Source organism: Enhydra lutris, unplaced genomic scaffold (genome assembly GCF_002288905.1).
Source record: "Enhydra lutris kenyoni isolate GAN:26980312 unplaced genomic scaffold, ASM228890v2 scaffoldscaffold4, whole genome shotgun sequence".
NCBI classification, from domain to species: Eukaryota; Metazoa; Chordata; class Mammalia; order Carnivora; family Mustelidae; genus Enhydra; species Enhydra lutris.
Genome location: NW_019154088.1, coordinates 54,604,251 through 54,621,598, shown reverse-complemented (window position 1 = coordinate 54,621,598; position 17,348 = coordinate 54,604,251). Strand labels below are relative to the sequence as shown.

At 35.8% G+C, this 17,348-nt stretch overlaps 1 protein-coding gene across 2 annotated transcripts in view; it reads right to left on the bottom strand.

Annotated features, from left to right (window-relative positions):
* Positions 1 to 10,151: 10,151 nt before the first annotated feature.
* LOC111160014 (AT-rich interaction domain 4A) overlaps positions 10,152 to 17,348 on the bottom strand; it is a 63,183-nt gene continuing 55,986 nt past the window's right edge. For both annotated transcript variants that reach the window (XM_022522785.1, XM_022522788.1), the window contains exons 22-24: positions 16,622 to 16,828; positions 15,856 to 16,002; positions 10,152 to 12,004 (exon numbers count right to left, since the gene is read on the bottom strand). In XM_022522785.1, the coding sequence (XP_022378493.1) occupies positions 11,901 to 12,004; positions 15,856 to 16,002; positions 16,622 to 16,828 (458 nt within the window). In that variant the 3' untranslated portion in view covers positions 10,152 to 11,900. The remainder of the gene's footprint in view (positions 12,005 to 15,855; positions 16,003 to 16,621; positions 16,829 to 17,348) is intronic.

The following is a 17,348-nucleotide window of genomic DNA, read 5'->3' as shown; positions in this document are numbered from 1 at the left end:
AAAAAAAAAAAAAAAATATATATATATATATATATATATATATATATATATATAAAAAAAAAAAAAATATTAAAAAAAAAAAAAAAAAAAAAAAAAAAAAAAAAAAAAAATATATATATATATATATATATATATATATATATATATATAAGAGAAGTTTTAGATTCGCAGCAAAATGGAGTGGAAAGTACAAAGGGTTCCCATATATTCCCTGATCCAACACCAGCACACCCTACCCTAGCATCAACATCCCACACCAAAGTGCCACGTTTGTTGTAATTGATGAATCTACATTCACACATCATTGTCATGCAAAGTTTATGGTTTACAGGAAGGCATGGCTTAATGTCCAAATGCATAATGTTTTGACAAATGTATAGTATCCATCATTATAGTCACATGCAGAATAGTTACACTGCCCTAAAAATCCTGTGTTCTACCTATCCATCCTTCTACCCCTTCCCTCCCCAACCAGTGGCAACCACTGATCTTTTTACTGTCTCTGTAGTTTTACCAATTCCAGAATGTCATATATTTGGAATCATACAATATGCAGCCTTTGACAGATTGATTTCTGTCACTTAGTAATACGCATTTAAAATTCCTTCATGTCTTTTCGTGGCTTGATAGCTGATTTCCAAAAGTGGCCCCACAGAGCTTCCTAGTGATGCCAGCACGTTTCTTGGACTTCCCAGCTTCCAGAAATGTGAGAAATGAATGTTTGTTTACAAGCCACCGAATCTTTGGTGTTTTTGTAAGAGCAGCCTGAATGTCTCAAACAGTTCTTTATCAGATACGTCTTCTATAATTATTTCCTAGTTTTGTGGCTTGTCTCCTCAGTCTCTTGATGTATACTGTTTACATCTGTTTATTGGCCATTCATATATCTTCTTTGATGAAGTCTATGTTCGAATCTGTAGTCTATTTCTTTTCATTGCAATTTTTAAATTGTTGAGTTTGAGAGTTCCTTATATATGCTCTGGATACAAGTACTTTTTCTGATAAATGTTTTGCAAATATTTTCTCCCCAGGCTGTTTCTTATCTTTATTCTTTTAATAATGTCTTTTAAAGAGCCAAAGTTTTTCATTTTGGTGAGGTATAATTTATCAACTTGTTCCTTTATGGGTTGTGCTTTTGATACTGTATCTAAGAAATCTTTGCAGGGTCACCTGCGTGGCTCAGTCAAGTGTCTGCTTTCAGTTCAGGTCATGATCCCAGGGTCCTGGGACTGAGCCCCACGTTGAGCTCCCTGCCTTTGCAAGGAGTCTGCTTTGCCCTCACCCTTTGCCCCTCCCCTTGCTTGTGCTTGCTCTCTGTCTCTCAAATAAGTAAAATCTTTAAAAAAAAAAAATCTTTGCCTAACCTAATTAGGCATATCGTGACAAACATCTCTTATTTTTTTTTAATTAAGATTTTTATTTATTTGACAGTGAGAGAGACAGCCAGAGAGAGAACACAAGCAGGGGGAGTGGTAGAGGGAGAAGCAGGCTCCCCAGTGAGCAGGGAGCCTGAATTAGGCCTCCATCTCAGGACCCTGGGATCATGACCCAAGCCGAAGGCAGATAGATGCTCAACGACTAAGCCACCCAGGCACCCCCTCCTATTTTCTTTTAAAAGTTTATGGTTTTAGGTTTTGTGATCATTTTTTTTAAAGATTTTATTTATTTATTTGACAGACAGAGATCACAGTAGGCGGAGAGATAGGCAGAGAGAAAGAGGAGGAAGCAGGCTCCCTGCTGAGCAGAGAGCCCGATGCGGGGGCTCAATCCCAGGACTCTGGGATCATGACCTGAGCCGAAGGCAGAGGCTTTAACCCACTGAGCCACCCAGGTGCCCCTTTGTGATCATTTTTAATTTTTGTATATGGTGTAAGGTATGGTTCCAAGTTCTTTTTTATTGTTTTGCTAATGGCTGTCCAGTTGTTCCAGCATCATTTCTTTAAAAGTTTATCCTTTTTTCCATTATAATTGTCTTTGTGACTTTATCAAAAACCAATTACCCACATATGTGTGGGCTTATTTCTGGACTCTGTTCTGTTTTATTGATCTATTTGTACAAAATGCTATTTTTATTGCTGTTAACTTCATAATAATTCTTGAAACTAGGTAGAGTTAGGCCTCCAATTTTGTTCTTATTCAGAACAAATTTGTTTGTTTGGACTATTCTGGGTCCTTTGTCTTTCATATGAATTTTATAATTAATTTCTCAATTTCCACCAAAAAAAATCCTGTTGGGATTTTATGATTGCATGAAATTTGAGGAGCAAAGAAAATCTTAATATTTTTATGATGCATGAACAAGATGTATCTCTTTATTTGCTTAGACTGTCTTTATTTGGTCTTAGCAATATTTTGTAAGTTTTCAGTGTTAGCGGTCTTTCCCATCCTTTGCTATATTTATCCCAACATATTTCATATTTTTGATGCAATTGTAAATGGCATTTTAAAAATTACTCATTATGTATTGTTAGTACATAGAAATAGAGCTGATTTTTGTATGATCTTGAATCCTGCATTCTTTTTTTCAAGATTTTATTTTTAAGTAAGCTCTATACCCGATACAGAACTTGAACTTACAACCCTGAGATCTAGAGTTGCCTCTCAACAGACTGAGCCAGCTAGGTGAGGTGTCCTTGAATCCTGCGTTCTTGGTAAACTCACCAGTTGAGATATCCATGATCTTTTGCTTTCTATTTTCTTTTGCCTGAATGTCTGGCTAGAACCTTCAATACAATGTTGAACAGAAGCAGTAAGAGTGGATATCCCTGTCTTATTCTTAATCTTAGGGAATTCAGTCTTTCCTCATTAAGTATGGTGCTCACTGGAGGTTCTTCCTGCATCCGGTGGAGGAAATTTCCTTCTGTTTGCTGAGTTTTTTTCAAGAATGCATATTGAATTTTGTCCGATGCCTTTTCTTTTTCAGTGTGTTAATATGGTGAATTACATTAATTTTTGAGTATTCAACCAACCCTGCTTTCCTGGGATAAACCCCACTTGACCCATGTGTGTTTTCCTTTAATATGTTGTTGGATTTCAGTTGCCAAAATTTTGAGACTTTTTGCATAGATGTTCATGAATGATACTGGTGTGGTGTCAGAGCCCTACTGGCTTCATTGCGTGGGTAGAAAGATTACCATCTCTTCCAATTTTAGGAGGAGTTTAAGTAGAATTAGTATTATTTCTTCCTTAAACATTTAGTAGTATTATGTCTTTCCTTAGAAGTGAAGGTAGCTGGACCTGGAGTTTTCTTTGGGGGAAGGTTTATAACTTCCAATTCCATTTCTTTAATAGATACAGGGGTATTCGAGTTATATATATTTTTTTCTTTAGAGAGCTTTGTTTCTGTGTCTTTTAGTGCATTTTCCCATTTCATCTAAGTTGTTGAATTCAATGGAACAAAGATGTTGGTGATATTCTCTTTTTATTCCTTTAATAGGTATACATACAATCTGTAGTGATATTACTTCTCTCATTTCTGATACTGGTAATTTGTGTCTTTTCTGTTAATCAGTCTTGCTAGAGGCTTGTCAATTTTACTGGATCTTCTGAAAGAACTAGATGGTTCTTTATTTTTGAAGACTCTGTCAGATTGAATCCATTGTGCTGAAATCCTACTCCACTAGAGCAGTACATATACTGAAAACACTCTATTGGTATTTGTTGCATGAACCAATTAATGAGAAAAAAAGAACCATTGAATTCTGCATATAAAGTCATTTTAATATTACCACTCTTTTAGATACCAGCCATTTCCTTATCTCTTATTTATGTCTGTACTTTAGTACTGATAAGATATCAGTGGCTAGATTAAATGCTTGAGGATATGACCCAAGTGAAGGCTAATAAAGGGAGGTGAGGTGCAGGCATTGAGGAGGGAGGGAATCTTGAGACAATAAGGAAAATAAATAGAGGCTGAAGACAGAGTCAGTCAAAGGAAGTGTAATAAAACCATAAGTCAGCAATCTTGGGATACTAAACCAGCAACTTCGGAGAAAAAGTGTAAATTCTGACAATAAGAAATGAAGGTCAGATAAAATGTAATCCAAGAGTGATTACCTAAAGTCATTACAGTAAAAATTTCAACTTAATAGCATCAGTGTTTCAAGAGGGTATTTGAAAAATACTCAGATGTTAGAGGAAAAAGGGTACATAAATCGACTTAGGTAAATTATGAAAAACAATGTTTCTATTTATATTCCCCACTTAAAAAATAATACATTGGGCTTATTATATCTACATTAGCAGGAAGATCTTAAGATTTCTGGTCAAAGGAACCACAAAAAGGTCATGACATACCTCAGTGGGAAAAAGCAGAAATCTCTCATTGCTTTCACCAGGCTAAAAAAAAAAAACACTGACCTCACTAAACTTGAGTTCTAGTCTCTGTACTAGCTGACCACAGTGACCTCAGGTTTGCACATTCCCTATGCTTTGTTTTAGATATTTTGGGGTTTTTTAATGTTCAAACTACACATATTTAAAATACACACTTTTATTAATTTATATTTAATACACACATGCACACACAGACATACAAAACCATCACCACAACCAAATTAACACAACCAGGGGTGCCTGGGTGGCTCAGTTGGTTTAGCGACTGCCTTCGGCTCAGGTCATGATCCTGGAGTCCTGGGATCGAGTCCCACATCGGGCTCCCTGCTTGGCAGGAAGTCTGCTTCTCCAGCTGACCTCTCTCCTCTCATGCTCTCTCTCTCTCATTCTCTCTCAAATAAATAAAATCTCAAAAAAAAAAAAAAATTAACACATCCAGAACGGCCAGAGGTTTAGTTAGGTTCCTTTTCTCTCACTACTACCCCATCCCCTACATAGTCCTCACCAAGTTTCCAGGAAACTACTCATTTGCTTTCTGTCACTATATATTGTGACGTATTTCCTAGAACTTTATATAAATGGAATCATAAAGTGTGTGTACTTTTTCTTGCTTCTTTCACTCAGCCTTATTATTTTGAAATTCATCTGTTTTGTTGCCTGTATCATCAGTTTGTTCTTCTTATTGCTGGGCTGTATTCCATTCTATGGATATGGAAGAGCTTATCCATTCACCAGTTGATGGACATTTGGTTGAAGTTCTTGCTGCTATGTGTGGAACATGCTTTCATTTCTCTTGCCTAAGAATCAATGGGTGGAATGAGTGGGTCATGTAAGTTTAAATTTTAAGAAATTGCCAAATTTTTCCCAAAGTAGTTATACCATTTTGTATTCTCACCAGTACAGTGTGAGAGTTTTAGTTCCTCCACATTCTCTCCAACACTTTCCTAGAGGACAATTTGACAATATCTATTGAGATTAAAAATACACATATACTTTGATCCAGTAATTCCACTTCTAGGAACTTAATCCTACAGGTATTCTCACACATGTGTGAAAGGACATATGCATAAGGCTATTACTTGCAGCATTATTTGTAATAAAAATTAGAATTAACCAAAATGCCCATCATTATGGGGCTAGATAAACTGTAGTACATTCATATAATAGAATACTATGTAGCTACAAAAATAATCAGGAAGCATAGATGTTTTTGGAAGGATGACCCTAACCCCAACTTTTTTTCTGGGAAAGGGAAAGTAAGGCAGAGACGTGGGAGATTGTCATGTACTCTTGTGTCCTTTGTCTTTTGAACCATATGGATGTATTAGCCACTCAAAAAATAGAGTTGAAACTTTTTAAATGTCTTTCTGAAATTAAAATAGTAATTAAAAGCAGAATTTTAGAATCTAAACCTTTCAACTTACAGGTAAGAAAACTGACACTTAGGTCAGGTGCTTTGCCATGTTTAAATAGTTAGCTCTTATAAAATGAGTGCTTGTAAGTCTAAGGAGAATCCCAGACCCATAAGTTCTCCTTGTAGTCATTTAAAATGATGTGTTCGTTAAAAAAGCAACCATTATTCTCAGGGAGCAGAAGCTTCTTAAGACAGCACTAATGTAATGAAACAAATACTGGACTTGAAAGCCAGAAGAAATGGGCTGGCATCCTAATTCTAATTCTGCTACTTATTATTCCCTTGACCATTTGGAACGGGTTTCCTCATGTGTCAAAAGAGCTGGGGTGCCTCCTTGGTGGCTCAGTCGAGTAAGCGACTACCTTCAGCTCAGGTCATGATCCCAGGTTCCTAGGATCAAGCCCTGCATCAGGCTCCTTGCTCACCAAGAAGCCTGCTTCTCCTCCTCCCTCTGCCTGCTGTTCCCTTGCTTGTGCGCACACGCCCTCTCTGTCAAATAAATAAATGGAATCTTAAACAAACAAAACAAAAATAGCAATGCTTTTCTCATAGGGTGAGATAATATGCATGGACCGTGACTCACTGATAACAATACTCCATTCTATCAGTTATCTTCACCTTACTGTGCAGTAGTTCATTAGCCATTTTTCCTTAATTATAAAATATGTCAAATATAGTAAAAGACTGAGAATAATATGATAAATACTCGGGTTATCAAATCTTAGTATTTTGTCGTATTTACTTTACTTTTGGAGGAGGGAATAAACGCCCCTCTATACCCTCCCCTATTCCTTTCCTGTTCTCCAGAGAAAGCCATTCCTGAATCTGGGTATTCATCATTCACACTCAGGTTTATTTATGCCTACATAAACAAAACCAATGTATTGTTTTGCATCCTTCAATTTTGTGGAGATGTATATATTGTTTGGCAACTTGCTTTTCTCATTCATTTGTTTTTGAGATTTATTCGTGTCGATTTAGCTCTAGTCCATCTATTTTAACCGCTCTCTAGTACTGCAGTTAGTTAGTTAGCCTTAATTTATTCATCCATTGTTCATGGGATCTAAGATGTCTGGCCAATGCAAACCATGCTGCAAAGAATAGTCTAAGACAGATCTCCTTGAGCATATATAGTAGATTTTCTCTAGGATTTATGGAACTATTGGGTCAAAGGGGGTATTCCCCTTCATCTTTACTAGATGATGTCAAATCTAAATAGACTTATTAATTTACGTGCACGCAGTACATGGGAGTTCCCATTTCTTTGCATACTTTCTAATGCATTAAGGAAATGCAAATTAAAAGCACAATGAAATACCACCATACACCTATTAGAATGGTTTAAAAAAAAGCCCAACTTAACATATCTAGTGCTGACAAGGATGTAGTGCAGCTTAATTCTTGTGTATCACTGCTAGGAACGCAAAATCTTATGGTATACAATCCAGCAACCTTCCTCCTAGGTTTATTAACCCAAGGGAAATGAAATCATAGGTATACACGAAAGCCTTTATGTGTATGGTTTCAGTGGCTTTATCCATAATTATTAAATGCCTTAGAAAGTTTTTAATTTCAAGGGAGTTAGATTTAGTTTAGGTTTTTGAGAGCAGGTTTGGATAGGGATCCAAGAGAATTTAAGAGAGTAGTTACCACTTGGTGGGAAAAGTGCTCCATCAAAGGAAAACCACCAGTGAAGTCTGAGTGCATTCACAACTATTTTGTCAAAGCTGAGTTATTATAGGGCCAGTCCTGGAGATAACGACTGCATCAAGGAAATGGTTAATTCTAAAAATCACTATGGACTGCCCAGGCACATTCATTCTTGGAAACCAGGAGAAATTTCTTATCCTCCATAAAAGGTTTGGGGACCAAGAAAAGCTTGTCTGGAGGATAATAAATATGTCTTGGAATATAGTGGGAAAGAAACGAGTTGTAGGATTTGCAGGTAAAGTACAGGATGCCTAGTTAAATTTCAACTTCATAATTGATGATTCATAATTCATAAAGCATAATTTTTATGCAGGACATACTTATAATAGAAAGTTATCTGTCTGAAATTCAAATTTAGCTGCATTTCCTGCATTTTTATTTGCTAAATCTGGCAACTTAAAGTGGTAAGTCTTGTTTAATATAACTTAGCCTTGAGAAGAAATCCAGTTACTTGTGCAGAATAATTATTATATTTACATGGAAGTTTTAAGTTTTTCACAACAGAACTTTTCAAAATGAATTTTAGTGATACAGATTACAAAATGGAAGATAGCTTCATAATTAAGTTAACTGTAAACTCTAAAATTATAAATACTAGTTTTTAAAAAGATATAATGAGTCTAATATGAATATATGAAAAGGTTTTTTGTGCTTAAGAAGAAAAACATTTGGTTTTGTAATAAAACGTAAATAACTAAAAAAAAAATTTCTACTGAGCATATATTAGAAATTCTCCATTAGCTCAGACTCCATCTTAAGAGCCCCTCAATCTTCACTAATGATGAATACCATCACATACAGTAGTTTTCCTTCAACAGGATAAAAAATCTGTGTGTAACCACATAGAGTAATGGAAGAGGGAGGAAGAAATGAGGAGGGAAAAAACTCATCAGTTTACAAATACTCCAGGTTGGGGATTAGATAGTTTAACAGGTCTACTTTGCACTTCTCAAATGGTGTTTTACCATTATCACCTTGTGAAAAGAACCACAAAGACAATTTACAAATGTCTGACTTGTACATAAGAATCACTGGTAAAAGCCAGAAACAATAGCAATTCAAAAGTAAATTTTCTCAACTTAAACATAGTTTTTGACCATCTTACTGTGTATTATTAGGTGTTGGATCAGGCACTTTGTGGGATACAAGTATGACTAAGTACTTAAGGAACTAACATCTAGTAGGGTGGAAAGACACATGCATAAGTAAACATAATACAAGGTAAGTTGTCATGTAAGATGATAGAATGAAAATGCTATGAGAGCATAAAGGAAGGAGGTGGTGGTGGTAAGTCAGCAAAAGCTTCATAGAAAGTCGCTCCAGAAATGGCTCTGGACGAGAAGGGATAGAGTGATGGGGGAAACAGAGGAACAAGAGGCAGAGGTGGGCAGGTGCAGTGTTTGGGTTTAAAGAAGCAAAACTTCTTTGAAAGCATGATTTGGAAAGAATTATTTACAAAATGAATGGCTCTGCATGACCTGGCTCCTGCGTCTCCTACCTCAAGTCTGTTGCTGCCTTGACTCATTCCCTTCCAGCCCCATGCGCCTGGAGTGCTTTACTCTCCCATCTCTCCTTCGATTTGCGTCGCCAATTCATTATCCTCATGGGGCTCAGTTTTACTGTTGCTTTCTCTGCAAAGCCTTCCTTGACCACCCTTGTCTTCCAAGCTGGGCTCCTGTACGTATCTCGTGGCAGCTATGTATAACCTACCTCATTAGATTAAAGACTTAAAGACAGGGACCCTTTCCTGTCTTGTTCACTGTTGTAACTTCTGGGCCTTAGCATAGGGCCTGGCACTTAGCAGATAACCGATAAATTGTTGATGAATGACTTCTGGTAATAGTTTTTAATGTGTGGTTGAATATAGCTTCCAGTGCTTTCACAGTGTTGACAGTTATGTCAAATTACAGGGTTTAGAAGAAAGGTAGGTTTTAGGACTTAATAAGATACATAAATTAATAGTTTAACCCATATGGATTTCCATAATTTAAAGCAATTTCATGGAAGACATAGTATGTATATGCTAAGTACAAACATGTTTCTTAGTGAAGGATGGGAAAACTAGAAACACAACAAACAATAAAAGCACACAATGGAATAGTGAAACAGTCTCCATAATCTTCAAGAATTTAACCTCATAGATAGCACCTTCTACTTCAGATGTTAAAGAGTGTCTTTACACTTTTACTTTTTTAATTACATGCAAGCACTATCCAAAATTTAGCTAAACTCAAAATATGCCTAATATCTGAATTTAATACTTAGTATGCACTTATTTCATAATCCTCTCCAGCTCCAAAATAAAAGGATTCTAACAGTGTCCACATACCCATTGAATGAATATATAATTTTGTTCTCTGGAGCAAGGTCCCAATACTTCATTACCAGATTTATACTGATTAGAAGGGATGGTATTCAAGATGATAACTAGTTCTCTCATTTACTGAATTGCTTCTGAAGGAAATCATTAAAATCTCTAACATATGAATCTGAGGTTGCCTCCTAGTTCCAACTGGATTTGAATGACATGACATTTTTCACTTTTATAATTAAGTGCTAGAAATATTTTATTGTAAAGACTGACGAATATATCGAATATGCTCTGTTTTGCAAAGTCTGATTTTTCAACTGTTCAGTTACTGGCACTTGGGAAAAAAACAATCACTTAAATGAAAACTAAAAATATAAAGCCTATGTTTAAAACATGGCCTTTATTAATACTGCCCACTGAGCTCCATTTTTATTTTACATTGAAATACTTCTGCTTTGCAAAGAAAAGACAAAAAAGTGCATTTTACAAGAGTACTTTTTTCTTTTTAATTCTCTGAGAAAATGGAAGGAATCTGAATCACAAGTTCACAATGTGGTAAAATGAAATTAAGAAACAATGATTTCGGTAATGCTATGCCATCACTAGTGTTTCGCTCTGACTTTGTTCTTGTAAATCAGATCCTGATACACAGTCTAGAGCATCTAGGTTATTACTCTACAGCATATTAAACACAGAAAAGGAGGTTTAAAAAAAACCCCTTTCAATGTACAAACATGAATTTAAAAACTGATTTTAAAAAATCACCTTTTTACATAATGTATATGGCAAAAATGCTTTAAATACATGATTTTGGAATTATTTACAAAATGTATCAGTCTGTGGAACAATTCACAGACAAAGCATACATAGTTGCTTTACTTAGTTGTTGCATCTCAACTTTGGGAGATAGAAATTTATTCGGCAGTATAGCAAACATAAAAACTATGACAAAGTATCTTAAGGGCAACCAAAAATTTGATCCTCAAAACAGTTTAAACACTAGGACTGCCAAAGTTTCTAAACGAGGACATACTTTAATGATCCAGATGCCCATTTATAGTTCTCTACTGTTTGAAGGACTGAGACAGACTCCCTTCAATACAGGCAAAGCTACTGGATGCAACCTCCTGTAAAAGGGACAGCTGAGAGCTTTGTCATCCAAAGAGTGAATTAACCTAGAATTTTCTTTTTTTCAATTTTATTAATATTTTAAAAAATACATAAAAATACAACATCCAATGTCTGAATAAATATATTTAACAAGTTGCAAGATAATACCTTATTTTACACAAAATTTTCAGCTTTAGAAATCTTGTTAAATAACTTCATTGTTGTTATATATTTCATTTTTGTCTTTTTGTAACAAAATAAAAACTCTGAAATTACATAGAAAAAAGACAAAATATTTTTGTCAAGGGATAAGATAGTCCACTGAAAACTTATTCACAATTCCACTGTAAACATTAATAAACATTAAAATATTTGCATAATTGTGTGCTCAAAAATCCTATAAAAAGTGGAAGACTTATTACAACTGTAGTTTTCAGTCAACTACACTTCCTTTCACAATTTATTTTGTCCCATTTACACCTTTAAACCTGGGCACACTGCTGAACATATATACTTTGGCAGTTCTAAATAGCAAGTGCTTCCACAAAAATAAAAAAACAAGTAAAAAAAAACAACAACAACAACAACATAAACCCCCTACTCACCAAGTGTTCAAATACATCTCAGTGAAAGTGCAGCAGTCACTACTCAGCTGGATAATATTTTGATGTTTATCATGTGCACTTGCTTGTCTATGATTTCTATAACATTTGAAAGCTTTATTATACAAATTGAATTTGCTAAGTGCCCTTTTTCTATCTTCACGAAAAATGAAAGAAAAGTTAGAGAGGAAAAATTATGACAAATATGGCAGGCTGCCTAACCTTCAATTATTAATCAGCTTATTTTTTGCAACAGAAAAAAAGAAAAAAGAGGGAATAGATACAATCCAGCCTGGAAAGGTATACAGGATATACTTAGCAATGTCAAACCAGTTGAGTGCTTTCTGTGGTTGTATTTCAGGGTTTTGGGATTTATGTCCATGGCAGCAAACTGCTGGGAAGGCAGAGAAAACGTTCATCACCTGCATTCTACAGCCAGTACATTTTGTGGGGGAGATGAGGATGAGGGACTCATTCCAGTGTCTGACGAAGCAGATGACATGGAGGCTCCTGCATGAGACACTATGGAATCAAAATAACTACATCAGACCTCTTAGACTACCACATAAAGATACCCAGCCACTGACAAGTCAGAAGTAAATATCTTAGCATTCATTTCAATTACAGTCCTCTTAAATGGTGCCAACATTTGGAATAACAAACTGTCAGCAAAAACTGTTTGGGACAATTGAGTGGAATCACTCTCTGGTCAAATAACTCAGTCCAAAAAAGGTATCTTAAAATGTAAAGATAAAAGAGATAATAAACTCTTAAACCCTAACTTGAAAGATAGTTGGAAGGAACTCACCTTGCCTCAAAACCAAAACAAGGTCAACCAGGATTAAATTCTCACTGTGGCAAGTTCCTCCTTTGTCTCTGGGCTCTCGGACCATAAGAGAATTCACTCATCCCAGACAATCTCCTCTAAGCAGCTAACCACTGGCTTTCTACCCTCACCCTGCCCCAGCAGACCTAATGAATGCACACAGCATCCCATAAGCAACAGCAGTTATCCAGGTCAGGTTTCAGAATCCTGATGGTATCAGGATCAGGATGGAAGTGTGAGTGTGTGATTAGAAAAATGTCCTCTTAGGGCACTTGCCTGGCTCAGTCAGGAGGAGGGTGTGCGACTCTTGATATCGGGGTTTTGAGTTCAAGCCCCATAATGAGTGTAGAGATTATGTAAAAAATAAAATAAAATCTTTAAAAAAAAAAAACAGGAAAAAAGTCCTCATATGACTTTAACAGAACTCTCCAGGAGGACATAACACAGATTAAGGATCACTACTCTATGCATTTGGTAATTAGCCTTTTTTGGTTTTTTGGTGTTTTTTTTTTCTTTGCAAAGCTCCCATCTCCTGCCAAACTTTGCATACTTGTTCCTATTTAAATTTTAAAGTATGTCTCTCTCAGTGTTTACGTGTACTATCAATGTGACATGTAACTCATTACTATGAATTCTAATATTCCAGAAATCACTCAGGATCTCACTTTAATAACTCACTTTGCACTACAAAAAATTAAGAAAACAAAAAAGGGAAGACTGTAATAAAAGAATCTTTCTAGTTGTCTGAAACTCCTATCAGCTTTAGGAAACTTACAGCAATTCAGGGTACTCTGAAGAAATTTCAACTTGCTCATTTGCTCTTCTTTTTAAAAGTTTAAAAGTTCTGTAAAGACTTCTTCTTGCTTTTTACAGTTATTAAAGAAAAGGACAAACATGGAAATCCTAATCTTCTATTTGCTCTGTCTTATTTCTAGGAATTAACACTGCTGGACTTGGACTAGAGTGATTCAAGATCACATATGATACAGGTAATTTTATCAGAAATTAGCTCCCAAGGGGCGCCTGGGTGGCTCAGTGGGTTAAAGCCTCTGCCTTCGGCTCAGGTCATGATCCCAGGGTCCTGGGATCGAGCCCCACATCGAGCCCCACATCAGGCTCTCTGCTCAGCAGGGAGCCTGCTTCCCTTCCTCTCTCTCTGCCTGCCTCTCTGCCTAATTGTGATCTCTGTCTGTCAAATAAATAAATAAAATCTTAAAAAAAAAAAAGTATAAAAAAAAAAAAGAAATTAGCTCCCAAACTCTGCCACAGGCAGACAACTCTTAATATAAGCAACCCTATCACATAATTTACCTATTTTTTTTTTTTTTTTTTTTTTTTAAAGAGACAGAACCTGGAGCCCTCACCTCCTATCCATCCTGTTCCTGGAATAGTTGGCTCTCTAGGCAGTCGTCACCCTATCGCTTTCATCACCTTTCATCACTTTTCTTTACTGTTTTCCTAAGTGGGATTCCTTGTTTCCTGGATTCTGTGTTGTCTTCTTAGCTTTCTAGTTTCTAGTTTGGCTTCTAGTTTCTAGTGCACTGAGAAACCTGATGCTGTTCTAAGACCCATTTTTTAGGTATACCTTTATACGGTAAACCAAAGGGTTCTGAAATTTCACAGTGCTTTGGGTGTGATTTTTCTCCCCCCATTCTTTATAGATGTTACAGTTGAGTCCTTTCATCTTCTAATTCATTTCCTTTGTTTCTGGAAGTTCTTCTTATAATACTTCTCTGATGACAGCTACCTCCTGTGTTTGTTCAGTACTCTTTTTCTAGAAAGCCGGTGATTCAGAAGTTGAATCTCTTGACCAGATCCTACACTTCTCTTAGTTCTTTTCTCCTATTGTCTTTTTGACCATGTACTGGGATTTCTTTAGCTTTGTTATCTATCTCTTCTATTACATTTTTAAAAATTCCTGCTGTCATATTTTTAATTTTTGAGAGATCCTTCTTGGTCTCTGAATTGTATTAATAGTATAATATTTGGGGGCGCCTGCCTGGGAGGCTCAGTCAATCGTGTGCCTTCAGCTCAGGTCCTACCTTTATGTAGAAGCTTTCTCATCTGGTCTTGGGGCTCCCATATTTCAGAGAGGGGCATTAAAAGCTAACTGGAAGCCGTGTGTGAGTATGTGGAGCTTTTCAGTGATGGGCAGAGCATATGTAGTGATTGGCAAGGATCTTGCTTTTTTTGGTTCAGGAACCTCTAAATTTGGTCTCTTTGTTAGTTCCTCTTGGGTTGACCAGCTTCTCCACAAGAATCCTTCAGTCTCCTCCGAAGAATGAACATAAACTTAGTTGCCAGATTTCAGGAAGCCAAGAGGTAAGAGTTTCCATTGGAAAAGGGACAGGGGTTTCATCATTCACTACTACAGACTTTTGCTCAGGCTTATTATTTCTGCTTTTGCACTCTCACCTTCAGCTATGGCTGGTGTCCCTGAGTCTACAGTTATAGTTACTGATTGTCTACACAATCAGTTAATTTTCTGTTTTCTGCTAGAGCTGCAGAAGAAGGTAGTTTGGATCACAGGATGGGACAAAAGGATGCAATTTCTCCTTCCATTTTCAACCAATCTCCATTTTTAGCCTCACCTATATCCCTGCTTGCAGAGTTGCAGTGATGTGGTATGGACTGGATTGCTCTTTGTTTTGCCCCACTGCAAGGATAAACAAGCTTAGGTTTTAGCAGTCCATCTGCTTCTCATCTTCCAAGAGAGAAACTCTTGACATTTCTAGGTCTACTGTGGTCCGCTATCCCATTATCTTGTTCTTGTGGGTACAGGGCTTTTCATTTTTTTACTGCTCTTTTAGTGGGGCTTGCAGACGGGGTAGATGTGTGTGAACCTATCTATGTGTAATAAGTCAGTCCTACAGAGTTTTAAGGTCTAAGTCAGACACTACTCTCTCTCCATGATTAATCCAAAGTGATCGCTCCTTTCACCAACTCCTGTACTTGGTGATTTCACTCTTGATGCCCTCATCACATACCCTTTCTGCTAGAAATTAAGATCTTTGAAATCAAAGTCTGTATCTCATTCATCTCTGTGCTTTCACCACCTCGAAGAGAGCCTGGCACATAGTGTGAACACATTAATGTTGAGCCGAACAATTTCAACTTCTGTTGACTTCCTTCCTTAGGAAATAATTTATGATCGTACAAAGATTATCTCTCTGAGGATAACCCACATGCCCACTAATTTTGGTGAACCTCATAATAACAAATATAGTAACTAGTAAGAGGTAGCCAATAAGTATTTGTTGAGCAAAGAGTGAATTTCAGAGGGAGTAACTAACTCTTCTTGGGAACCCACCACATTTAATAAAATCACACATTTTGTAAAATAGTTCACAGTCCTTTTCAATAGTTTCATCCTGATGAATTCAGCTGTTGATGCACTCATGTCAATAATATCACAAAGAAGATAGAACTAGGATCTAAAAACACAATAAACAAATGTGTACTATAGCCAAAGAGTAACTAAGGTAAATCTTCTAAAATGACAGCATATATTTGAAAAACAAGGGAAGAAAAACTCTAATCAAATTACCTTCTCTGTCTTTCTTTTTTAATCTTTTCCTCCTCCTGTCTATGGTTGCAACTTCAGATTTCAAAGACATGTAATATTTTCTGATTTCTTGTAATTTTTCTTGGAGAAAAGAGATTCGCTCTGTACTGTTCATATTATCTAATTCATCTAAAAGGAGAAAAAAGGTTAATTTGGTTTTTAAAATAATTATCTGAGGAAAGAAGATGGCAGTTCTATCAAAACTCAACCTCTAAATCATCAAAAGCTTTAGTTTATTAAAACTTTCCGTATTAACTAAATAAGGCTCTATAAGCAGGGATGACAGTAATTAAATTCATGAATAAGGTTTCTGTATAAATCCCAAATTTTCTATACCAAATATGTATTACTTAATGATGTATTACTTAAATAATCAGATAAACACAAGAAAGCATCAACACACGGCAACCCTGATCTGTAATTGTAGTTATTCATCCAAGTAGTTTCTTTGTATCAATGATTTTTTCATTCATTGGTTATTTTCAGTTGTCAATAATAGGGTATTTCAGTTTCATTGATTATACAAACACACATCTTATTTCATTACTGGAGATCTTTCTCTAATATTTATCAGGTTATTATTATGAAAAGGCATTGATTTATGTTTAAGATGGTAAGTGGTGATTACTGATAAAACAATATTTGGAAACCTACATAAATGGATCTGGTAGCCACTGTTTGTTATTTTGACATTTTAAGGTAAATATCACTTTTACAAAATACATTCAGGTTTTCTAAAGCTTCTTACTGAGTTGAAAGCTCCATTTATATGTTCTAGGGGATGAATTCGGGTGTTTTTCCCTGTGTTTATCCTTTTCTCCATCTTTGATGTGAGGGGAAATTCTTGCAGGAGATCGTGCAAGCTTCTGTGGCTTTGACACACTAAGATGCTTTACTGGTGTACATTTACTTGAATTGTCCAGGACAGGAAGATCTTCACTATCACTACTTTGTCCTAGAATAAGAAAAAATGGATTCAGAGATTATAAATGAAAAATATCAAATATCAAAATGCAGCAGACCCAGCAATTATACTGGGTCTGTATCCTACAGAAATAAGTGTACAAATGCACAAATTTCCTAATAAAGAAATGGAAATCTAAATGCCAACCAATGGGAAAAAGGTTAAAAATTATATACACTTGATTTTTGAACAACGTTGGGGTTAGGGGCACTGATCCCTCATGCACTCAAAAATGTGCATTTACTTCTGACTCCCCAAAAACTTAATTGCTAACAGCCTATTGCTGATCGGAAGCCTTACTGATACCATAAATCGATTAACACAGAGTGTGTAAGTTATATACAACATTATACAGTATATTAACAAATTAATAATTATAAATAATAATAATAATAATAAACTAATAAAGTAAGCTACAGAAAGAAAATGTTAGAAAATCATAAGGAACATGAAATACATTAACAGAACTCTAAAAAAATCTGTTTAAGTGTATCTGCACAATTTAAACGCC